At 42.6% G+C, this 26,362-nt stretch overlaps 2 protein-coding genes across 3 annotated transcripts in view; both read left to right on the top strand.

Annotated features, from left to right (window-relative positions):
* Positions 1-1,340: 1,340 nt before the first annotated feature.
* Positions 1,341-26,362, top strand: part of Chrm3 (cholinergic receptor muscarinic 3) — a 198,807-nt gene continuing 173,785 nt past the window's right edge. The window contains exons 1-3 of one of the 2 annotated variants that reach the window (XM_042685869.1): positions 1,341-1,427; positions 1,549-1,611; positions 20,603-20,705. The gene's annotated coding sequence lies outside the window, so the exon portion shown is untranslated. Of the gene's footprint in view, positions 1,428-1,523; positions 1,612-20,602; positions 20,706-26,362 lie in introns of those variants that run through there. The other variant, XM_042685868.1, reaches the window with a different exon arrangement.
* On the top strand, positions 23,300-23,621 carry LOC122112995 (ubiquinol-cytochrome-c reductase complex assembly factor 3-like). The gene has a single exon (XM_042685870.1). The coding sequence runs from the start codon at positions 23,300-23,302 to the stop codon at positions 23,567-23,569; it is 270 nt and encodes an 89-aa protein (XP_042541804.1). The 3' UTR covers positions 23,570-23,621.

The raw sequence follows: 26,362 nt of genomic DNA, 5'->3' as shown, positions 1-26,362 counted from the left end.
GTTGATGCTAGGATGAAAGCCACTTCATTCACAGACTTTTCCAAACGAATGATTCTCTGAGTCTGATACTCAAGAAACTCTGGGGTTGGTCAACCTCACATATCGCTTCCAAATTCATCAAACAAAAGGAGTGTTCACAGACACTTTAAGGATTGGTTCCTGTGGTGTTTAATTGCATTTTAAGCATAATTTTAATGGAGAGATAGGTATTATTTACTTCTGTAGGCAATCGGACCCCAACTCGTAGGTATGTGAAGCAAAAGTGATTGGAGAGTTTACACACTGTGAAACGGAATCCAGATAGCAGACCCTGTCTGCATCACTGCTCTGTGCAAGACAGCAGACTGTCAGAGAACTGACTCCTGCTGCACGCTTGGTGTTGGATCTGTCAGATCCTATAAAGTGTCAACATGGAAAGATGACTCCATGCTCGACAGCCCTCTCAAAGAGCAGGAAAGATGTCCTCTACCCTGTCTGTACAGTGCCTATAAAACTCTCCCCACATTCACTGCCCATCTCTGAGCTGTTCTGTGGCAGACGGCACTGGATGGCTCAGCTTCCTTCTTCCTTGTTGAAGAAATTTACTCTTCATGCATGCTTCAAGTCCCCCTGCCTCTCCCTTCAGTTTCTGGTTCTCAGTCTGTAGGAACCACAAGGTTCTCTGTTGAAAGATCTGACAACATCTTGGTGTAGTCTTACCCTCTACCTCTTTGGGGGCACTGAGTGTCCTGTTGAAATGGATCTCAGAGACTTTCTTTATTTCCTTCCAGCCTTGTGTGGGAGTGAGCTGGTCATCTTTAGTTAGACTTTGCAGTTTCTTTTTTTTTTGGGGGGGGGGGGGGTCCAGTCGTGGGGCCTGAACTCTGGGCCTGGGTGCTGTCCCTCAGTTCTTCAGCCCAAGGCTAGTGCTCTACCACTTGAGCCACAGCGCCACTTCTGGCTTTTTTCTTTTTGCTTATGTGGTGCTGAGGAATCGAACCCAGGGCCTCATGCATGCAAGGCAAGCGCTCTACCACTGAGCCACCTTCCCAGCCCCAGACTTTGCAGTTTCTGGGAGAAGATGGGATACTGGACTCTGAGGTAGTGCACATGTATCTACCCTTTGAAAGTAGAGAGGTAGACTACACTTTTAAATAGAGAACATTACCTATCACTTACATCAAAACTAAGGATCAGGCTCCATCTTTGTTTCTTCCCTTCTACTCATTCTGTATCTCTTTCTTGCAGTCTGAGGTTAGGCAGGTACAAATATTGTGGTTATTGACTGAGGATGTGTGTGTGTGTGTGAGAGAGAGAGAGAGAGAGAGAATGTGTGTGAGTGTGTGTGTGAGTGTGTGTGTTCTTTCACCAAGGACAGAGATCTTCTCTAAGCCCTTGTGTCCTATTGGTTACATGAAGTAGCTGTACAGTTAGGTACCATGACCTATGTAGGCAAAAATTCTTTGATTCTTTTTTTTACATTGTCCTAAATCATTCTATGTAACCTACTGACTTTCTGTTTTTCAGGATTCTGACACTTGTTAACTCTGATTTCTTCTTCTCCTCTAGTACCTGTGTTCTGATGAGTGGCCAAAGCAATTACTTTCAGAACTTCAGCTAAGGTACAATAAGGTAAGACCTTTCTTTCTTATGGAGTTCTTTGTTTGGTAAAAGCAACTGAAGGCATAATCTGTAAAAAACAGACTGATAAGAAATAAAAATGCATAAGCTGGGTTTTTCACAACACAATTCACAATTTATTCTATGTACATCTTAATATAAATATAAAGTCATGCTCAATTGTTTTGTGTTTTAACAATGGTAACAGTAAACAGTGATGGTAAACGGTAGATTTATTTGCACATCAGATACAAAATTATAATGCAGGCATGCTTATTAAAAACTCAAATAAGTTGACTTAATTCCAAGTGCTTTTTGTATCTTAATATTAGCAAGATGGGATTTTTTAATGATGTGAAACATTGTAATTATTAGCATATATATTGGACATCTTAGCTTGTCTAGATTTTGCGAGCTTAAGAGTTATCTCTTAAGGTATATCTTTCTTCAGATTGCTCTCTGCAATCTAGTTGTGAGCATCAAGGAACAGTAACAATTCTGAGAAACCATAGTTCCTTTCTTTAATAAGTTTTTTATTGTAAAATACTGTACAGAGGGGTTACAGTTGCATGAGCAAGGTAATGAGTACGTTTCCTAACAAGCATTGTTGCTTCCTCCTTTGTTTTTCCCCTACCATCCCTTCTCTCCCACTTCCACAACTAACACCCCCCTCCCCTTGCCTAAATTGTAAAGGTTGTTTTTCAACATAGCATCTTGTACATCTCATTGTTACAATGGGAACCTGTATCCCTATTAAACATTTTGTTTTTACCCTTCCGTTCCCCAAATTATACCAACATCAAATACAGTGAAAACGGGTTATACCGTGGGGAAGGGACATACAAAGCAACAAAAAAAATCACATGGTACCTTATAAATACATTAGAAACAATAGCAAGGAAGAGAAAACCACTTGTGTCCCTATCTTGGGGTTCATTTCACTTAACATCATCTTATCTGGTCATATGTACATAGCTTTTGACCTTTTCTGCTTGTCTCAAACAATTACTAGTTGTTGCAAATAAGGGAAAACCATGGGACCTATGTTTCTTTGGGCCTGGCTTACTTCACTTAATACAATTTTTTCCAAGTCTTTCTATTTCCTAACAAATGGGGCAATGTCATTCTTTCTGATGGAGGCATAGAATTCTATTGTGTATAAATACAACATTTTCTTGATCCATTCATCTACTGAGAGCCATCTGGGTTGATTCCATATCTTAGCTATGGTAAATAATGCTGAGATAAACATAGTTGTACTGGTAGCTTTAGTATGGTCTTGTTTGTGATAGTGGGATTGCTGGGTCATAGGGGAGCTCTATGTGGAGTCTTTTCAGGAACCTCCATACTGCTTTCCAAAGTGGTTGAACAAGTTTACACTCCCACCAACAGTGCAGTAGGGTTCTCTTCTTGCCACATCCCCTCCAGCATCTGTTGTTATTAGAGTTCTTGATTATAGTCATTCTAACTGGGATGAGATGGAATCTCAGTGTTGTTTTGATTTGTATTTCTCTTATGCCTAGAGAGGTTGAGCATTTCTTCATGTGTTTATTGGCCATTCTTATTTCCTCTTCAGAAAAGTTTCTCTGTAAATCTTTAGCCCACTTATTTATTGGGCAGTTGTTTCTTTGAGGATTTGTTGTTGGGGATTCAATTTTTTGAGTTCCAGCTATATTTTAGATATGAGACCCTTATCTGTTGTATGGCTAGTGAAGATCTTCTCCCAACCCGTAGGCTTTCTGTTGATCTTGGTAGCTATGTCCTTTGCCATGCAGAAGCTCTGCAGCTTCATGCAGTCCCATTTGTTCAACCTTTCTTTGACTTTTTGTGTTTCTGGGTCTTTATTAAGAAAATTTCGTCCTGTGCCAAGGAAACCTAGGGTTTCTACTATTCCTTCCTGTAATGTTTTCAGAGTGTCTGCTTTGACTCCAAGGTCTTTGATCCATTTGGAGTTGATTCCGGTGCAGAGTGATATATATGAATCTAGCTTTAGTTTTCTACAGATGATTAACCAATTTTGCCAGCACCATTTACTGAAGAGGCTGTCTTTCTTCCATTCTATATTTTTTAGCTCACTTATTGAAGATTAGTTGGCTATAGGTCTGTGAGTTCATTTCTGAGTTTTCAATTCTATTCCATTGGTCCTGAGGTATGTTCTTGTGCCAGTACCAAGCTGTTTTGATTACTATGGCTTTTTAGTAGAGTTTGAAATTTGGTATTGACATTCTTCCAGCACTGTTTTTTCTGTTAAGGATCATTTTTGCTATTCGGGGTATTTTATTGTTCTATATGAATTTTTGGATTGCTTCTTCTATTTCCTTGAAGAATGAGGTTAGAATATTGATAAGTATGGCATTGAATTTGTAGATAGCCTGGGAAAATACTGCCATTTTTCACGATGTTGATCCTTCCAATCAGGAGCAAACCATAATTCCTTTTAAATATTAGTTATCATTAATAATGCTTTACTTAGCAAACAGAGACATTCAGTTACCCTAGATATATCTGCCTTTCTTTCTCAAAACAAAATCCTAATACTGTGAAGGCCAGGCAAGCATTCAGTTTAAAAACCCTCATCTTTCCCAGAAGCCAATAAAGGCCAATAAAGGTGGTCATGTGACCACCTCCCAGCCAAAGAGCTCTGAGTGATGGCCCTGGGAGAATTTCCCTTCCTGAAATAGAAGAAAAGAATTTCAAGGGGAGAGCCGTTTGGAAATATTCTCTGTTGCTCCTATCCCATCATCTTACCTGTAAATCACAGCACCCAACTTGGAATGCCGAGGACTAAAGAAGGCCATAGCCAGGGATAGGTATCAGAACAGAAGACTGAAGTGAGTATAAGCAATGGAAAGCCTCCCATCCTATGTCCTGCTGGCCTGGCATGCATCTGTACCCAGTCTTGGACAAGCTCACTAGAGTGATGTGACTCTCAGACCCTTATCCCTGGCCATTGGGCTCAATACACATGCATGGCTCACTTCATCTCCACAGCAGAACTGTGGTTGAGTACTCTGCACTACATTTTATAGATGAAGAAGCTAAGCACTGAAATGTTAAGAGCATGGTGCGGTGGTCGTAAGTGACGTGGGCGAGATGTGAAGTTGGATCTGTTGATTGCCTTTGCCCAGGTGCTGGGGCCTGGATGTAGGTGATGGCTGTAAGGCGCTGTGGCTGATTTTATTTGACAGCTTTTTGATGGGTATGGTCAGTTCAGAAACCCTGTTCCTACTCTTCAGGAACACGGGGGTTCTGTTAGACTAGCCATTTATCAGATTACATCAACTGAGTCCCTTTCTCTGCAGAGTTAAGAAGCAATGGAAAGGAAGCTTGCGGTTTGGAATAATAAGGATGTGTTGGAATTGCCTTTGAAAGCATGTGAAAACATTAATGCTTCACGTCTTATTTTGTAGTTTCTTCTTCAAAATTAAAATTTTGAAGTGCAGCCACCAAAAGTCAGATTTTAAACTATAATCTTAACATTTTCTAGCAATCTCTTTTTTCCCCCACTCCTACTGAATGGGTTCTGAGACAAATGAAGATAAAAGATAAGTTATATAATGAAATCCTTTTCCAGAGAAAGTCCTGCCAGGCATGGAGTGAGGCCCTGAGCTTGCTCCAGGAAAAGGTCCTAGAAAATGGAAAAATCCCTGGGCTGGAAAATAAGGTACCAGAAATCTAGGTGAAAGCTCTGCTGTTCTGTAGCATAAAAATAAAAAAATAAAAAGATCATCACTTCACCTTTCTAAACCATTTTTCTTTATTTGTCAATTGAAGGTATAATGCAATCAAAATAGCCCCTTAGCTCCTGTGTCTCTTTGGAAAATACAAGGAACTGTTCTGAGGTTTGAGGTTTTTAAACTAAGAAGGCTTACATTTGCTAGGCAGGCATCCTACCATTTGAGCCACCCCTCTCCACCCCCCCCCCCCCCAGCTCTTTTTACCTTGGTTTTTCAGATAGGATCTCACATGTTTTCCTGGGACAAGTCTCACACCATAATCTTCTGACTTCCACCTCCAAATACCTGGTGTGGTAGCCGTGAACCCCCAATGCCTGACCAGGGACTCTTGTCTACTCCATGACATCTATCTGTCTTTTTGGAAAAGAGGCCACCTAACCTCCACTAGACTGTAAGTGCTCAGCCCGCTTGCAATGGGACACCCTGGGACATCTGGTTAATCTGAGCCTTGCTCAAATCTTCTAGTTCTTTCCATTATGTTTAGTAACCCAAATGCACTACCAAAGCTTAACACATCTGACAGGACTAGTTTCTACAGCTTTCCCTGTGCTTTTTCTTATGTAATGACCCGGTTCCCTGTCTTTTCCCTTCTCTTCCTCTTCCTCTTCTTCTCCTTCTCCTTCCTTCCTTCCTCCTTCTCTTCCTCCTTGAACTTTTCTTCTTTTTCTCTCCCTTTGGGCTCTCAGTATTGAGGCCCTGGATAGCTGCCTATCTCTAGTCCAAGCCAACACCCCAGCCCATTTGAGTCAATTCTCTGCAGACTTCCCTGCCCCAGACACCCTTGTGTCATTTAATGACTGTAAATTTTATTTTTATTGCAGATTGAAATACCTCTTGTTGACAAAATGCTTGCATGTATAGCTTAAGGAATTCAAGGAGGACATGAAGAATTCTGACATATCTGCTTTTAATCTTGTATCTCTTTCTCCCAGATGTTCTCAAACCTGCTGTGGAGCAGGGCTTGTGGGTTTTGTTTCTTTGCTTGCTTACTGCTCACACACACCTATTTCCTGTGAGAGACTTCAAACACTTACTGAATAAGTGAATGTAAATCAGAAGGTGCCATGAGTTTCAAAGAAATGTAATTCTACCAACATACAGTAGAAGTACCTTCATGCCAATGTTTTTTTGGAATACTATTTATACTAGCCAACTTGTAGAATCCACTTAGATGTCCATCAACAGATGAATGTGTAGAGGAAATGGAAAGATATATATATATATGCATACATACACACACACATATACACGCTGGAGAATATTTCATCCATAAAGAATAAAATCAGAAAATAGATACAAGTGGAAATTACCATGTTAATTAAAATAAGCCAGACTTCAATAGACAAATATCACCATATTTTCCCCCACATATGGAATCTAAATTGCAAAAACAAAGGACATAAATGTGAATGCTTGATTATTTGATAGAAACCAGAGAGATGGGAGGGAGCAAAGAGAGAAGAAAATATGTTCAGAATACACTGAATATACATTTGAAGAGGTCACAGGAATATAAAGGTCACAAGGTCATATAAAAATTTTGCAAGATAGTTAAAAAAAGGGATTATAGAGAAGATAAAGAAGAGTACTAGGAGTAAATAGGATCAAAGTACATCATATAATGTTGACTGTATGGAAATACATAAAGAAATCCCTCATTTTATACACACAATATATGCTAATAGCAATAATTTTTAAAGGAAAGGAAAAGAAAATGCAATGGGCTAAATAGCCTGAAAGAAGCTATACAATGGATATAGGTCTCCCAACATATCTATTGGTTAGGTGGGAAGGAAAGGAAAATCAGAGGAATCAAGATGAGAGGAAGAAGGTGGGGGGGGGGGGGTGGGCAGATGGTGACTGCAGTCAACCCTGGGCCAGGGTCAAGGGGTCTCTGTCCCAGTGGCTCTGTGCAAGCAGGCCCCTGCTCTGTGTTACCCCCCAAGACTTATCGACTGAGCCTGGAAGATGCAGTCAGGAAATAAGTTGAAAGAAGATTTCTCGAGGTAGAGGTGGGGGTGGGGGGAGATAAATTATTGAATGTCTAAGAGCCACATTTTGTCTTCGTATAACATCCATGACAGTAATCCCTTGGTGGCATTATTTAGTTCATCACAGGTGATCCAGACTCCGTGGAGGGAGCACCAGGGACAGCACCCCCCCCCCCCCCCCCCCCCGCTCAGGCAGCCCTTTTCCCACCTCACATCGCCAGTCCCTGCAACTGCACACTGGCTCACCGTGCTAATGCCTCACAGACACTGAAGGGTAAACGGAGACTCAAAAAACATCTGATCTGTCAATTCACTGCTGTGGCCTCCTGGTTAGATTGCAGCAATCCGGGGACTTTTGTTATCTGTCAATTGCAACTTGACAGCTGTTTATAAAATATTTATGTCCTGATTTCAGTCACATTGACAGCACTCTGGGGGCTTTGGAAGATGGTAATTGTATGTTAGGGGGAATTTTTTTTTTAATTTGAAGCTGATGTATGGAGGAGAACTCTGTTTTTAAAACGAACAAAGGAAGGGCATCTACTCTTTTAGAGGATAGACATGTTCTAGAAATCAGAAATAGCAGATAGCTGTGATACCGCTGGCTGATGGGGAGAACCGCTCTAGCCATGCTACTCGCTCCACTCATTCCAGCTTCCCTCAGTCCACCCTGTCTAGCTGGGTTCCTGCTTCTCAGCCTCTTGCTTTCCTGTGCACATAAGGTGTGTGGGATACTCGTGTGACACACACTGGTAACTGGAGTCGGATTTTGGTGTATCTAGATAGAGCTTTATGAAAAAGAAACCTGGGGTACCTTCTTAGTCTTAAAGGAAGAGAAAAATAAAAGGTATTAGGAAGAGCAAGCACAGTATAGAATTTATGAATAAACAGTCTCTTAGGTCTTCATGGGAAGCATAATTCACATGGAACTTTTTACTATCAGATGGATACACAAGGCTGACTTGTTATCTCTACTCTGATTTCTCTGAGAAAGCAATGATTTCTGAAAATCACTGTCTGTGGGAGGATTGGAAGGAACCAATAGGTTAATCCAAAGTATGAACACCTTTTCCATAGCCATTCAGAAGGTTTCTCTAACTAATATTATATTCAGACACAAGTCCAACAATTACTGCTTCTCTTTGTTTTCATATATAATGTAGAAATTCCTGGGGATAAAACAGATGATTTTAATAATCTCACCAAACTGATTTTTTTTCTTTTTGCACCACTGGGGTTGAACTCTGGGCTTTGTGCTTGTTAGGGAGGTGCTCTACCTCATGCCTTTATTGCACTGGTTATTTTGTGATAGGTCTCGCTTCTGACCTAGCCTGAACCTGGACTGTAGTGCTCCTATTTTCTTGCCTTTCACATTGTACCAGAGAGAACAGGCACGTGCCACCATGCCCAGCTTTTATGGGGATGGAGACTCAAAAATGTTGTTCCCTGGGCTGTTGTGACATTGCAGTCTTCCTAATATTGGCATCCCATGCAGCTCAGGTGATGAGTGTGCACCACCAAGCCCAGATGTGGCTTGAGAAGAGACTCTCACAAACTGTTTAACCTAATTGGCCTCGAACCATGCACTCCCATGTATCTAGGATCCCAGCAATAAACCACTGTGTCCACCCAGCCAAACTTTTTTTTTACAGGAAGTATTTTAAGTTGTTCTGGAAAGTATAGATTCATTTATCATGCCCTTTCACCAACGCATCATGTGGGAAATGGACAGAAACTGCACTCACTCTTAAACATCTAAGGGACCAGGAGTCAAAGCAGAGTTTGGGGTTATGTCTACATCCCTTCCCAGGTGTCTCAATCCTAGCGGGTCTTACCCTTGAAACATGAATTTAAACACACAGCCACACACACAACACACACCTGTGACCCAGTTGCCTCTAGTATGGGAAGCTAAGTCTGGTGAAAAGACCACTCAATACCTTTTATGTGAGTACACTCTGAAGTCTTGGGCAAGCAATTACAGGCATAAGAAACTTGTTTCAAAGGAGCCAGGCTCTTTGTGCTGTGTCTCTCAGTGTGGGTTGTCGTCAAAGAGGTCCAGAAATGGCCCTCTGATGCGTGGTTTCCTGCCATGAGTGTGTGTATCTGTTCCACATGACAGAGGCCAGTGGAGAAGGGCCGGGGTGAGCAGAGTTTGTGCACTTCTCCAGGCAAAGCTGAAACAGACTGCACTGCTGTGGAACTAGACTGCAATGCACAGGGCCTCGGCAGGGTGCCTGTGGCCCAGATTCCACCACGGCGATCAATGGATCCTCTGCTTGAGCTGACTGTACTTGCAAAGGGCAGCTGCCCTCCCCACCAACCCAGTCTGTCCTTCACACCTCTCACTCAAGATTTCTATACCAGGTCCCTTAGCACTGAGCTTCTCCGACTCCTCTGTCAGCCCCAAGCTCTCTGACCTGCACAGGCGGCAAGTTCCCTATGACTGGCTCTGAATGTGATATCCGGGTGACAGTGTTCTTGGTGTGTGTGTCTGTGTGTCTGTGTATCCTGAGGTTTGCACTCAGGATTTTGCATTTACTAGGCAGTTGCTCTACTATTTGAACCATGAAACTAGCCCATTTTGCTCTGGTTACTTTGAGATAGGGTCTTGTGTTTATGTCCAAGCCAGACAAAAGCACAATGCTATTTACACTTCTCACCATATTAGGATGACAGGAACATACCAATTCACCTGTTTCTTTTTTCTGTTTGAAATGAGGTATCATGTACTTTTTTGCCCAGCCTGTCACATGTTATGGCCTGAATTATATGTTCCTCTCATGATAGTATTAATACCATGACTGGCATATTAAAATAATAAGTATTTGGGAGGTGATTGCTGGTGAAGACAGAGCCTTTGTAAATGGGTTTAGAGCCCCTGTAAACTAAAGAAAGGTCATTCCACACATGAGAACTTAGAGAAAGGAATTGTCTGTGAACCAAGAAACCTTGATCTTAACTTATTCTCCAGAGATATGAGATATAAACTCCCTATTTCATGATAATTAGCATCCCAGAATGACTAAGGCAATAGGAAAATAGGAGTGTGGTTTGAAATGGAATTACAACAGAATTGGGGGTGAGGAACAACTTTGGTGGTATGGACAAGTGTTTCAAGATCTCAAAAAGAAGGAGAAAATGTACATACAAGGTAATAGTTGTGATGCTGTAGGAAAGACAGGACCTGGAATCAACTTAGGATTTTTATAAGCTAAGACTAAGTTATTTGTATATGGGGGAGGGGTGAATGCTTGAATTCAGGGCCTTGCACTGTCCATTGGCTTTTTCACGAAGGCCAGGACTCTACCACTTGAGTCACATGATCATTTCTGGCTTTTTGCTGGCTAGCTGAAGATAAGAGTCTCAGACATTTTGATCCTCAGATCGCAGCCTCTGAGCAGCTAGGATGACAAGTGTGAGCCACCAGAACCTGGTGCTATGAGCTATACATCCTGTATATGCAGTTATCTAACTGGGGAGGGGAAGGGGCATAACAAAATGCTGAAATGAGGACACACTGCAACTATGATACCCACAAGACTATAGATTGGAAATGAACTTTACAACTTGGGGGGGAGGGTGGGAGGAAGAGACCATGGGAGAACAAATAAGGAAAGGAAAATAATGCTCCACAAGAAATGTACTCATTGCCTTACTCATGTAACTGTAACCCCTCTGTACAGCATCTTTACAATAAAATAAAATTAAAATTAAAACAAAAACAGCATAGGTCTTATAAAACCCAATACCACTATAGTTAATGTTATAGTTTTGATTCCACATTGATCTGTGCATTAATAAATATTGCAGTTCCTTAGCATCTCAAAAGAAATTATCAAAAACAACCCAGACACTGGGCGCTGATGGCTTGTACCTGTCATCCTAGCTGCTCAGGAGGCTTAGATCTGAGGATCACTGTTTGAAGCCAGCCTGGCCAGAAAAGTCCCTGAGACTTTTCTCTCCTATTAACCACCAGAAAACCAGAAGTGGCACTGTGGCTCACAGTGGCACAGGCCTTGAGTGAAAGAGCTCAGGGACAGTACCCAGGCCCTCAATTCAGGCCCCATGGCCAAATACAAGGGAAGGGACGGTGCAGAGGTAAGGGCCTGGACTGTGAGAAAGAGCAATGGGACAGACTGGCCCTGGGGGACTGCAGAGAGGGAGGCAGACCCTGGGACGCAGATGCACAGTAGTGGTAGGAAAAGTAGGCAGTGCTCAGGCTGTGCTTGGTTTTTTCTAGCTCTGAGGTTGTGGTATCAGAGTGCTATGCTCTCTGGCCTTCTGAATACAAGTGAGATAGAATTGGACAAAGCAAGCCCCCTGCATCTTCACTAAGCTCCAGGGCTTTGTCCGCAGACAGACCTCTTCCTCCTGACCTACCATTTTCCTCCTAGCCAGGAGACCCTCCTCAGGTGAGCAGGGAGGCCCCTAGAGAAACTTCCATTCCTGAATGTAAGCTTAGGTCTGGTCCCACGCCCAGCCTGCTCCCACACTATCACGTGATCTGGCTCAAGACGGGTTAACCGGTGCATGAGAACCAGAACTGGGTCAGTGTTCGTAAACTTGAGGGTTGGGTCCGGTAATGTTGCCAGAAAGTTATTATTTCATTTCTCTAGGATTTAGTTTCAGCCCACAAGAACAAGATAATAATCCACCTTTCCATTCAGCATTGCTGTGAGAATTAAAGCGAAATGGTAGATAAAATTCCTAGTCTCCAGCATGTAGGGAGAAAGGGCAAAATGGAGCATGTGTGTCATGACTGCTAGACTCTGCCACGACAGACAGAGGGTCACCTCCTGAGGAGCACCGGGAGAAAGCAAGAGATGTGGGACATGGAAAGGCAACCTTTGAGACTTGGTTTGTAAGAGAAGGGAAGTCAATGCAAGTCTGCTTTGTGGCCCAGGAACAGTATTGCATCTATTGCTGATGAATTTGAAGATGGGTCCATTTGCAATGTATGGAACATGAGGGAGGGGAGGATTTGCATGTGTGAGGTCATGTGGGAGAACCAATGTCTGCAGGGAACGTAACTGAATGCACTAATATTTCATATTAGAAAGTGACATCAGTGAGCACATTACATCACAGTATGTGAGCCAGTAAGCAAAACCATGTCAAGACTGGGTAAAGTAACATTAGTTAATAAAGTACTATGCTTGGGGGTATCAGATCCTAAAAATTAATGTATATTTATCTAGATATGTACATAGTATATACATATGTATAGATAGATAGATAAGATAGATAGATAGATAGATAGATAGATAGATAGATAGATAGATAGATAGATAGATAGATGTATAGATAGGAGGATTATAATCCAAGGCTGGCTTCAGGGAAAAAAACCACAAGACCCTACCTGAAAATCACTGGAGGAAAAAAGGTTTGGGGATGTGACTTCTGTGGTAGACACCTGCCTAGCAAGCAGAAAGCCTGGAGTTCAAACCCCAGGACTGCCAAAACACCACATATATACATAATACATTTCATGCATAGATGTAAAATTATGTTTTGATTTACAAATGGGCACAAAGAGGTCAAGGGAGATTCTGGCCGGGTGTCTTGATAATAGTAGGTACCCAGCAATGATTGAAAAGTGCATGAATGAATGAATGAATGAATGAAGCATGCTTGCAACTTGAGTATCTTAGATGGGAGGCCAACATCTCAGAGAAGAAAACTCAAATAATACAAACTAGTAGCTCTTAGTCTCTTTATCAAAAGTTAATATGCATTGATACTTAATGATGAGAAGCTAGACTCACTAGGGAATTTTTAGGAGCTGATGCATCAGGTTAAAAACACTGTAAAATGTAAAAAAGCTGTTGTAAAATGTAAACTGCTCTGAGCAGAGCTGGTACTATATCCAGATGGTTAGAAGAAGATGGAGGATGGTATTCAAGGGCAGCATGAGCTAGAAGAGCATTGTATGTGCTTCAGAAGGGCAGTCTTCTTACCAGAGAGCAAGAAAGACAAGTGTGGTTCAAAGCCAGAGGCGGATATGTTGTACAGGGGGTGGTGATGGGTGTTGGAAGAAGATAGAATATGAGACATGGCTAAGACAGGGCTAAGAGGCCTCTCCCTTTCCTTCTTCATCCCTGGAGTTGGGATGGCCATGACCTGAGTTATAACACCAAAGCCCTTTTCATAGATGAGCATGGATAAGTTTACACTCAACAAGTGGTCCAAGAGTTGGCAGCCACAATATGATCAGGAAGCTTGTTGGAAATGCAGAAGTTTATTTTATTTTTATTTAATGTTTGTTTGTTTTTTTTGTGCCAGTCCCAGGGCTTGAACTCAGGGCCTGGGCACTTTGCCTGAGCCTCTTTGTGCTCAAAGCTAGTATTCTACCAGTTTAGCCACAGCACCACTTCCAGATTTTTCAGAGTTTATTGAAGATAGTCTCACAGACTTTCTTGGCCTGATGGCTTTGAATCTCAATCCTCAACTCTTAGCCTCCTGAGTAGGTAGGATTACAGGTGAGAGCCACCATCACTCAGCTGAAATTTTTTTGATGCTTTTATTATCTTTAAGTAGTTGCCCAAAGGAGTTACCATTCAACAAAGCCATTTATGAATACAACGTGGATTTTAGATTCCAGTTCAACCTTAGGAGTCAGACCCTGCAGGGAATCCGCCCTGCAGGTGTCTGGCAAGCTTGGGGAAGTGGGGAAGCTCTATCATCAAGACTACTACAGGGTTTCACAGCACAGGATGTTTATTCAAATGCTCAATCAGTCTTAGACAAGTGGGTTTTCTAATCTCCTTTCCTATCTCTGCTTGATACTCAGAACAACCTCATCAACACATTGCCCATAAATCAGTGAGATAGTTTCACTTAAGATGTGGATATAATGCCTGGATTTAGAGAGCAGTGAATAAATGCTAGCTGTTTTCATTATTTCCCTTGAGCAGAGCGCGGGCCAAATAAAATAAGAAGAAGAGTTGTCAGTATTATCTTTTCTGTTACCATCTCAACCCTGTGCTGACCTTGAAAGGGAGAGGGGAAAAAAAAAAAAGAAAGCAAGATTTCGCTTCAGGCATGAACTTCCCAGTGGATCTAATAATCTTTCACCACTAGACATTAGTTCTACTTACATTGCATTGTGTCAAGTCACATAACCTCTCAGATCCTTGTTCCCCTCAGTAGCATGGGATGGTTGCATCAGCTTAGCTCTCAGAATTGTAAAAGTCAAGTGAAATGGTCCAGAAGATTGTTTGGTGCGGCATCAGGAATGATTTGATGTAAATTGGCATGCCAGTTTCCCAATTCGAATTAACTTAAGATGAGAGGCTAAAGAATAAAGGCACTGAGTTGCATTGTTTGTCATGACCCGCTGGGTGCAGGACCCACACGGCCACCTCCATCTTTGATAGCATCAAAGAGAAAACAGAGCTGGACAATAAGGTGGCAAAAGCAAATCGTATTCAGAACCACCTCAGTAGGGTCAAAGAGACCTTGGTGTGGAATTAGGCTCAGTTCCAAATACAAGGTGGGCAGGTGGGTGTTTATTGCCAAAGAGAGTCTGCAGGTAGAAGATGATTCAGAGGCTACATTGCTGAAGGCAATCCGGTGAATCCTCCGTTGTCTGGGGATGTGGGGAAGAGGAATGTAATCAGATAGAAATATCAAAGGTGGAGAGCATTAATAAGCTAACTTAGCAGGATTCTTGTTACAAGAATGAAGGTCATGGCCTACTTGGAAATAAAGTTCGGAAGAGTCTGACTAACTTTGGTCCAGGAGGCAGTCTCTGTGGATGGGAAAGGACGCTCTTGCTGTGGACAGGAAGGAAGGAGGGGACTTAACAGAGGTCTCTGCGGATAGATCCCAGAGAGACTTCTGACCAAAAAAGTATAATAATCTAGTGTTCTAAGGGATGCATCTACTTTATTTTTATTTTTATCTAGCAGCAAAAAAAGAAGAAACTGACACATAAAGATAAAATTAAACAAATAAGCATAAGATAAAATTTAAGATATGTAAGCATCAGATAAAATTCAACACATAGGCATCAAAGAAAGATACTAAGGAAAGAAAGAGGGAGAGGAGTGCCCCTGTGTGGACTTTAAGAGCCAAAGGACCCCCTCCGCTGGCGTTTCCGGTGGATGGGATCTGCAGAGAGAAGCCATAGTCTTGGAAAGAGAAAAAGCAGAGCCAGAGAAGCTCTCAGCCCATGATGGGGGTTTCCTTGGGGGCTTCTTCAGAAACTCCAGATGACAATAGTTTGGAGGAAAACTAGGAAGAGGCAGGTAACGACATGATTTAAATGACCTTGAGCGTTCAATTCCTAATTTCCCTATTTTCCCTGAAGTTACCTGAAGTCTGAAAATACTAAGTGTGAAACCCAAGAAATAAACAACTTTTCAGTTTTAAATCGCTACATTGTCCTGAGTTGCATAAAGTCTTATGCTATTTTTCTTCTCATTCCTACTCTACACATGAACCATTTCTTTCTCCAGGGTATCCATTTTGTATATAACCACCTTCCCAATGATACTTGGTAGCCATCTCAGTGATGAGACTGACCAGTATGGTGTGGCAAGGCTTGAGTTCAAGTAATCCTTGCTTTACCCAACACAGACCCAAAGAGTGGCAGGAGCAGTGGAAAGAAGGGGTCTGGGCACAAATCTTGGAAGGACAGACTGACTCCTGGACTATGTGTGATGCTGCAGGACATATAGGGAAATGCACAATCAAAAGATCAATGATAGGTAGATGATAGATAGATAGATAGATAGATAGATACATACATACATACATACATACATACATAATAGATGATTGGTAAGTATTTGATACATAAGTAGATAGATGATGGATGGATGAATTGATAGATGATAGAGAGATGATAGGTAGATGACTGATAAATATTTAATATCTATGATGATGGATGGTAGATGATGGATGGATAGATAGATGATAGATTGATAAGTGATTGATAGATATTTGATGTTTGGAAGATGGATTGATATATCGATACATACATACATATGTATACAAGAAGGTAGATAGGTGATGTATGGTTAGAGAAATACATAGATAGATAAATAGACAGATAATCAATAGATATTTGGTAGGTAGATGACAAATGGATTGATGGATAGATAGGTAATAGATGGATGGATAGATACATAGATAATTGGTAGAAAGACAGAGTGACAGAGAGATAGTATGGTACTACTTGGTTTAAGGCCTCTACTAGGAGCCTTGGAACTCATCTTCCATGGGTAAGAAGGGATGCCTATACTAGAAATGGAAAGGAAAGGAAAATCTGGAATAAATGCCTTTCTGACAAGTTCACCCTCTTCATATCAGCAAGATGTCTCAATGTGCAGAGACACAAAAGAGTCATTCATTTATTTCAGAGCCACTCTTACCCCAAGCTCCATCCTCAGATACATTTTTATTAAAGTTGGTATGTGAGTAGAAGTGCAAATATACTTATATGTTCTATTTTTATGTCCTTGAAAAGGGAAGGAGAAAAAAGGAAGAGTTCCATTCATGTGTCATACTCCGAGACTTATGGTAGTTTGCTAATTATAAGTTCTATTGTCTTGGTCTCAAAAGGAATTCAAGAGCTGAACCAAGTATAGTAAGGTCTCTCCGACCCCCATGATTATGCAGCTGCAAACTTGGTAGCTGAAATGTCAGCCTGCCTTCGTATTTTTGCAGGCCAAAAGGCCAGGCAAAGTCAAGTCAAATTGTTTCTTGTTTGGTACAAAAAAATTGCAAAAAAAATCTAACAATGGGGCTCAAAACTGTATCAGAAACTTTAGTCTCTTCTCTGACCTCCCGACACTTGGCTGAACTCACGACCAAGAGCTACATGTTTGCCACAGGTGATGGGCACTTGTTCCTACAGGAGTCAGAAGCAAGGAGCCCAAATTCTCTTCTGAGCCATCAAAAGCATCTTTTCTTTTTTTTTTCCTGCTCAGTCAGTGACAGAGATGGAGGACACACAGCTGTGGACATGGCTTGATGCAGAGCAGAGAAAGAAGGAGTACGGAAATTCTGCAGCTCAGCCATTTTCTTTGGCTCCCCTCACATCAAATGGGCTGCAGGGCATGTGAAAAGGAAAATCTGTGGTCCAGACTGAGGAGATGGTTGGTCATGGGTCACACTGTCATCTTGTTTCCTATATCTTTGGAATCATTTGTGAATAGGTCTATTAGGCCCACAAATATGAATATACTTAAAGGCTTTTAACCTAGGTGTGGGTCACAATGGTGAGGTAATGGACTATAATAATAGTGAATGAATTAAATGATTCTTTTTTATATTGTCTCCATTGATATTTGTTATTATTTTTGATTGTCGTCCCTCTGATCTGTATCATTTCTGCTTTTATTTGGACTTCTTCAATAGCAATGAGGATTGTAAAATAATGACATATTGCTTGCTGTGTGAGAATTAGTACATTTAATTGCTTTAAAAAACCACTTGGATGTAGCATGGGGACAATGTATGAGTTCAGCAATGCCTAGTGTGCTCATGGTCACACAGAAGTTATTCCTGCCCCTGCCCTCTGTCTCTGCCTCTCTAAATTCACCTCCCAGATCCAGACTTCTCATGAATTGTCCATTCGAGATCTTTCTGCACCAAGTGTTCTCTAAGCTCCCTTTCTTTTTACAGTACTCATATTCAGAGTCCCTAAGACCTGATCTCTGGGAATCAGGTGTTGAATTCGATTAATAAACAAAGATCTGTTAAACTCAGTCCTTCCTACAAATGTTCAAGCAGCCAAATGGGAAGCATGCTCAAAATAAATGCTGGGGTTTTTTCCCATAAATTACTCATACTAGAGTGTTGTGGATAATCTAATTTCTCCCTTAAATCTCTCACCCAGCTCATGTTTTCTCAAGACATTTTAACTTTTCTGTTAATCTTAAATATGTTAAATTCTAGCCAAGAATAACTAGCTAGCTTCCTGTGGTAACAATTGCTCCTATGAACCAATAGTCAGAACAGAAGTTGCTAGAAGTTGAGTATTGAGGGTGTACAGCCATATTTGGTCACTGTCTGTCTGGTTTCTGGGCATTATTTTTCTTTGCTGGCTGGAAATTATGTTCTGCCTTGAGAGAATATATAGATGGAACTGCCTGTTAAATCACTCACTCATCTTTAAAACCAAAATAATTCCTTCTATCAGAAAGGCTATAACAAACATATTGTTTCTCAATTGGATAAACATTGGCAATCTAAATCTCTATACTCTTTCATGAAAACAAGGAAATTTGAAATCTATCTCAAGGCCTCATGACAGAAAGTAGCTGCAGAAGAAATATCCTAAACAGTCCCAGTTTTGGAGTTTAAAAGTCAAAAAGGGGGAGCCGGGCTCTGGTGGCTCACATCTGTAATCCTAGCTACTCAGGAGTCTGAGATTGGAGCATTGAGGTTCAAAGCCAGCCTGGGCTTTGTCTAAGTGACTCTTATCTCTGGTTAACACAACAACACAAAAGCACCAGAATTGGAGCTGTGGCTCAAGTGGTAAAGTGCTAGCCTTGAGTGAAAAAGCTAAGGGACAGAGAACCCAGGTGCCTAGTTCAAGCACAACACACACACATACACACACACACAGAGAGAGAGAGAGAGAGAGAGAGAGAGATGTAAAGAAGAGGAAGGAGGAAGTCTTTGAAACCTTCCAAATTTCAGCCATGACACAAATCCCCTTGAGAATCCTCTGAGCACCTGTGGGCATTCATTCTGTCTCACCCAGCCTCACCCAGCCTTATCTTTATGTGTCCCAGACAAGGCTTTTTTTATTTTTGCATGACTCTGTGGGCTTTGCCCACAGCTATGCTAGTCTTCTCTGTCTGCTGAGAGACCCAGAGTCTCCCTTTTGGCCTTTGTCTTCTTCCCTTGAACCCACACAACATCAGCAATGGTGCTAAGTACTAAAGATCTCACAAGCAAAAGCCACAGGACCCATGAGAGGCTCCTGGGAAATTGTGATGTCAGAAGGGAGATGCAGGGATCACAGTTAGATTAACGTCCGAAGGCCCACCTTTCTGTCCCTGCTGGATGGTCACCAGATGGGTAGGCATATGGCTGGTACTGTGACCCACCAGTCCCAAGTGTAGGCCCACTTAGTCACCACCTTCTGACGCTGCCCCTTTGCTTGCATTCATGGGAGAGGACACAGGAAAGGCTGTGATCTGTGGAGCTTGGTTGTACCTGAAGCCTGGTCCAGAACACCAAGCTGCAGGGCAGTGGCTGTCCACACTGCTGTCCTTGTGGCTGAAGGAGGACTGGTCCCATCTTCGGTCTCCCATCTGGTCTGCAGGAATCACTCTACTGTCTTGAGCAAATCCCTGATGCTGTTTCCCCTCAAGTGTAGGAGAGCTGAGGTTACATTATCTCACCTAACAGGAAGATTGTGAAGCCAGAAGGAGAGGCTGTATGTTCAGCTTTTTCAAATTCTACTTCAGATTGTGTGTTCTGCGGATTCCCACCTGTAGAGGAAGGTCCTGTCCGCATTGTTAGTCGGAGCTGCACGAAGAAGCTTACTAACCTTTCATCTTTTCCTTCATAGCTTCCTGAACTCGAGTGTGCCACTTAACTAGCTTTCTCCCTCATCTCCAACTTTTATTTCTCTGTGTCTGGCACTCTGCTCTCCAGGATTCAAGACTGGTCTCCAAGGCCCTCTGCTCTCTACCCTCACCTTCTTCCCTCTGCCCCGTGGAGATGCAGTTGCTTAGCACTCCACACCCTGTGCTTACATGACCTCAGTGTTACTTGCTGTCTGTCCCCTGACTAGAAGATTCTTACAGTGGGACCAAATCCCATTTGTTTTAATGTAATACTTTCTTTGTGTTATTTGTTTTATAACTATTGGTGGAAATGGTGAGTGTCAGATACAGGCTCTCGTGAAACAGAATTGACAAAACTTCCGAGTGAAACCCATACTTTGTCTTTGTCTGTGTTATGCTGCTATAACAAAAATCCCAGAGACGGGTTGTTTATAATGGACAAAAGTATATTGGCTCATCGTTCTGGAGACTGGGAAGTTCAGGACTGCAGCAGTGAACACACCACACTGCTCACCACAGACAGGCGAATAGTCGTCTTATGTTGTATCCTGACTCACCGTCTTGGGGATGAATGTTCCGAGAGTGGACTATGGATGGATGGGTAGTGTCATTTTTTTTCATAACATTGACAAAATGCTGAGATAGATAAATCTCCATTTATTCCTGTCATTTTAACTAAAATTCCGCATCCCAAGGTATGAGCGTGAGACATTTACTCCTTTTCCATGTGTTTGCTCATCAGCTTCCTCTGTGGCATGGCACCCAGGTTCTGTCTACAAGGCAAGTTCAGCAGACAGCACGATCCTCGATACGCTGCTTTGGTTTGATGATCTGACCTAGAACAGGTAAGGGAAACCTTCAGTACATGTTCAGCCACCAGTGTAAACATGGAATCACGGGCATATTTCCAATCCCAGTTCACCACCAAGAATGGAATGTGCTCTCAAGAGTGAAAATCACAGGTCAGAGATGGCCTTTGCCTTTTTTACTTAGACAACTTTCTTCCCTGCCATTCAAATTTCTGAAGATCCACTTCATTTTCTTTGTTATGTGGCAAGCACAGATCAAGACTGCATCCGTCCTAAAAGACAAGGACAATTCCATGCCCATGTAGTTCTGAAAATAATAATATTTCTGTACAACACCGTGAAAGTCAAATAATATTAAACAAGGTGCGTACCCTGGCAATTCCCAAAGCTTATTATCTGCTCAAAAGCATACCACAACTGTGTCAGGCCCTCCCTATGAACACCAGCGGAAATAATGAATTCAAACTAAGAGAAAGCTGAGCACAACATCATCAGAGGCAAAATAACGTCTTGAACAAATCGTGATCTCTTAAGATTTTGTGATAATTTCCTCGTTGATATAAAATGACAAAAATATTCCCACATTTGACAAATTGTTCTATCCATCTTCTTGATGAGTATTTTATGAAATTGTATGCTAAAAATATATAAATAAGAATATATAGGTATGTGCCTTCTATGTCACATTACTTGGATGAGCACTGTGTTTACATTAGATAGATAGATGATAGGTAGATAGATAAATAGATGATAATCTTTTTGTCAGATGATAATTTTTTTTTTTTTTTTTTTTTGTCGGTCATGGGGCTAGAACTCTGGGCCTGGGCGCTGTCCTTCAGCTCTTCAGCTCAAGGCGAGTGCTCTACCACTTGAGCTACAGTGCCACTTCCGGTTTTCTGGTGGTTTAATGGAGATAAGAGTCTCACGGTCTCTCCTGCCAGGGCTGGCTTTGAACCGCGATCCTCAGATCTCAGCCTCCTGAGTAGCTAGGATTACAGGCGTGAGCCACCAGTGCCCGGCTCAGATGATAATTTTACTATACATTTGTATAATACCTGTGCAATATCTGTGTTTATGATATGAGGATAGGTTATCAAAAGATTTACTGATTGCTTTTATTCAGCTTTAAAATATTGCTGAATATAATTCCATTCTTCTTTGTGATTGAATAATACTCCATAGTGTGTGATCTATGTGTGGATATGTATGCATACCTATACATAAATATACATAGACATAATTATATAATCTTGATCCATTCATTGTATGAATGAATCATATGTAAGTCATATTGCCTGATTCTATAGCTTGGTTATTATTTTTAAAAATACAGCAATAAGCATGGCTGTGCATGTGCCTGTATTACATCCTGACTTAGATTCCCTTGAAGAATGCTCAAGAATGGTATGTTGGGGTAATAGGGTAGTTCTGTTTTTAGTTTTAGGTGTTTGGTTTGTTGTTTTTTGTTGTTTTTTTTTTTTGCGGACCTCCATACTGATTTCTGTAGTGTTTACAGCACATGGTCTTTCCACCAGCAGTGTGTAAGGGCTCAACCAGTAGTGTGTAAGGGTCCCTTCCCCTGGCGGGCATTACTTGTTGCCCATGCGCTTGATTATGGCTATTCCAACTGGATAGGATGAGCTGAAGTGGACAGAACTAGAAGTCATCGTGTTAAGTGAAGTAAATCAGGTCCAAAGAGACAAAGGTTGTGTGTTTCCTTTCCTATGTGGATGCCAGACTTCAGAGATCACCAGACATGTAGATCCATACAAGAATATGTCCAAGTATAACGTGATTGTAGTGGTGGGACTGAGGAGGTCAGAGTGAGAGGGAGAATGTTAGGGGGTGAACAGTACCGAAATACCTCACATCTATGAGGGAAGGTGGCAAAATGAAACCCACAGGAGCTGTGGAGGAATAGGGAACAGCGAGGGTGGGAAAATTGAGAGTAATACAAAAGGGGAATCTGATGAAAGTCCTGCTGCACAGGTGTGAAATGGCGTGCTGAAACTCCTCTGGACAAGTAGCATACCCTAACAACACCACAGGGATAGAACATTAACCAGGTCCCGTCTGCACTGGGGGTTCTAACGGGAGAGGGTGCAGGAGGGAGACCATGGTATAATGCGTTATGTTCATGTGTGACAATGGACAACAAAGCTTTTGGAGATTGGTTTGGGAGCTGGGTTGGAGGGAGAAGGGGAGGGTGAGTCTGATCAAGCTATGTCCCATGCACACGTGGACATGTTGAAATGAACCTCCCCCCTTACAGATGATTAACACCGATGTGGAAAAATGATGTTAGAAAGACAGTAGGCTTATGGAAATACACCTCTCTATTTAGAAAAGTAGCCCGTCGAGATAAACTAAACGTTCAAAAGGAAAACTTTATCATGATTCCCCTGCCCATCCTAACTTGGCAAAACCCAACTCTGCTAAAAGTGGAGCTTGGGAACCACCACTAGCTTTCTACTGAAGACCTAGCTCTGCTGCTTCAAAGTGACCTCGGGAAAGATTTTATACTGCCTGAGAAAGAATATTATTATTTCTCCCCGTCTCCGCCACGGTCGGCCTCACGCTCTAGCCCACGCAGGAGCACGAGATGCACCTCTGTGGCCGCGCGGTCCGCCATGAGCACCGTGACCAAAGCGCTGCAGGTGGCCTCATTGCTGGGAGTGGGGGCCACCGTGGGCTCCGTGCTCTTTGCGCTGGTGACCCCAGGAGAGCTGCAGAAGAAGGGCATGCTAAAGGAGATGCCGGAGCAGAACCCGCCGCTCAAGGACGAGGCAAGCTGGAGGCAGCAGCTGGTGATGGAGACGCTGCAGAAGGCCGCGGCCACGCAGGAGGACGTGGCCTGGAGGAAGCGCTGGTGGGCTAGCAACCCCAGGAGGTCGGAGTGAGACGGGCCGGCCCTTCTCTGCGAGCCAAGCGGGGAGTCCTGACCTGGAATGTGGCCTCAGGGGAGCAGGTTCCCTCCAACCCCTGTGCACATCCCCGGCCTGAGTCGGCATGGAGGTCGGATGTGACGGACATCGAACAGTAAATCCTGCTTGTCTATCCCGAGAGCGAGCTCTGCAGACGGACCCCTCCAAGTGCTTAGGTGCGGGAGCCGGCGCTGCGGGCACCCCTGGATGCTACTGCTCCCCTGGCCCCTAAAAGCCCAGCAGGCTTAGTGACCACATTTTCAAAACAATCGGGTCACGTGGCGTATTGTCTGCATGTGCTTCTGGGAAGAGCCAGACTTAAACTCAGGACGTCCATGTTCTTGCTTAGCTTTTTCTCTCAGGCCCGATTCTACCATTCTAGCCACACTTTCGCTTCCAGCTATTTACTGGTTAGTTGGATAAAAGAGTCTTGAGGATTTGGCTGCCCTGCCTAGCACGGAACCCTGATCCTCAGATCTCAGGCTCTTCAGTAGCCAGAATTACAAGCATGAGCCACAGGTGCCCAGCTCAGGTAATATTCTTAAAATCAGAACTATTCCATATGCTGGGCACCCGTGGCTCACGCCTGTAATCCTAGCTACTCGGAAGGCTGAGATCTGAGGATCGCGCTTCAAAGCCAGCCTAGGCAGGAAAGTCTGTGAGACTCCGATCTCCAATTAACCACCAGAAAACTGGAATTTGCATTGTGGCTCCAGTGGCAGAGCTATTCCTTGAATATCTTCTTAGCAATGAATACCTATAGGGCCTTTGGGCAGGGTTGGAGGGGCATCTAGCAATTCGATGTGCCAGACTGCTTTCCTTGGCTTGGCTTTTTTTTTTTTCTCAGATCAAATCCCCTCAAAGGATTTATTTTGTTTTTAATTGTGAAAATACTGTACAGAGGGGTTACAATTACATGGGCAAGATAATGAATACATTTCTTATCAAGCATTGCAGCCTCCTCCTTTGTTTCCCCTCCCTATCCCTTCCCATTGTCCCCCGGCCCCCCCAAAGGCTTCTTGCCCTCAAGATTTACTTAGAAATGTGAAGTGCACATTCCTGGAATAGAACCATCAAGTAATAAATGTACTGGACTCCCATCCACATGCTTTTCACTAATTTCCAGTCATTGAATTGGAATCCCAATCTTCCACTATAATTCTGATTTCTTCAAGATGCCACTGAATATAAAATAAAGCCAAACGTTTGAAACTCCAAAAAAAAAAGAATATTATTATTTAATTCTGAAGGAAAGACGAGAGGGAAAGTGAAAGAACAAAAAGAAGGGGAAAAGGAAGCAGGAAGAAAATAGGCCTTGTGTACATCAGCTCACTTTTATTCTGAGTGAGGGATGTAGTAGCTAATGGGTGCTTTTCCAAGGGTTTGCAGACAAATCTCGCTCCTGCATTCTGCCCTAAATCTCTAGCTTTACCTCAAATGGTTTAAGGCAGAAACGAACTGGTCACCTGCTTGTTTGAGAGGGTATTGGGTTTCCTTTCTACAAATTAATTGATTCACATGATGTTAAAACAAATATTGGTGCACAAATTCAGGACAGTTCTCACGGAAGCCAGGATGTGCTCACTTCTCCTTGTGTCCAGTGTCAGCTGACACAGCTGAGCAGTCCAATACCCTAGTGGTCGAAGGACATGCATCTCTCTACATGTGACAGGGCACGTGTTCCCCAGTCCTCTCTGCACGAGGGTCAGAGGGAACGCCACCACTGGGGGCCTCTTCTGAAGAATTCAGTCGCCCTCTCTTAAGACTGGAAGCCAGGCTGCAGAATTGTCTCCACGTTCCTCACAGAACCTGCTGTGTAGCCACTGCCCGCCTCGCTTGTCAGTATCCCATCCACATCACGTTCACTCCTTCCCTCTGCCCACCCTTCCATGAGGCCCTTAATTTACTTCTCACTTCTCTGCTTGTCCATTTCAACCCACACTCCACCCAGAAGCTGGAGCAATTATTTCCATAAAAAGAAATGAGTCAATTCCTGATTTAAAAAAATAACTTCTATATAAATAAAAAAGAAAAGGTATACAAATATTCACTGAACATACATTATCTCTAGGTAGATAATTAGTAGTTCAAGAAATCAAAAATCAAAAAAATGGAACAGAATGTTTTTATATGCCTAAAAAAAACTTCTTTGGAAATAATAGTACTAATACTAATAATTATGGGTGATGACCACTGATACATTGCTTGAATTTAAAAAAAAAAAGCCCAGACTTTGTTGAACAATGGATCCATTGCAGCATTAAGTTTTGGGAACTGATGGAGAAACGGGGAAACGGGTGTAAAAGGAGTTGCTGTAGGTAACAAAGCCGTTTCATTCCATTCTGAGTTCTGGCCTGTTGCCTTGCCTGGAAGGGCCTTCAGCCTGGTCTCCTCTGCTGAGCAGGGATCATAAGCCACACGTCTTGGTGGCACCATGGTACCAATTCCCACCCAACCTGTGTTCTGAGCCTCCTTCACTATCAGGAGCAAAACGATTTCGTGGCTCAGCAGTCCTGGAAGGTTCCATTGTACCAAAGGTACTCAAGTATGCCTCCTTTCTACCCGCGTAATTCACCCAGAAAACTAAGTTGCTATGGGTGAATTGTCAGGATGGATGTGTGTGTGGTTGGAGAGTGTTAGCTAGGGAACTCTCCTGCTCCTCAGATGTACAGATGACCTCCATTTGCACAGATGAATCACGTCAATCCAGATACTTATTTGAGCTGCAGAAGTGTATGCTGTTTCCCCCTAGTGATGTGTAAATCCTTG

The sequence above is a fragment of the Dipodomys spectabilis genome, unplaced genomic scaffold (genome assembly GCF_019054845.1).
Source record: "Dipodomys spectabilis isolate Male_0828 unplaced genomic scaffold, ASM1905484v1 ptg000096l, whole genome shotgun sequence".
Lineage (NCBI taxonomy): Eukaryota > Metazoa > Chordata > Mammalia > Rodentia > Heteromyidae > Dipodomys > Dipodomys spectabilis.
The sequence above is the reverse complement of the archived record's forward strand: the minus strand, read 5'-3'. Positions and strand labels throughout refer to the sequence as shown.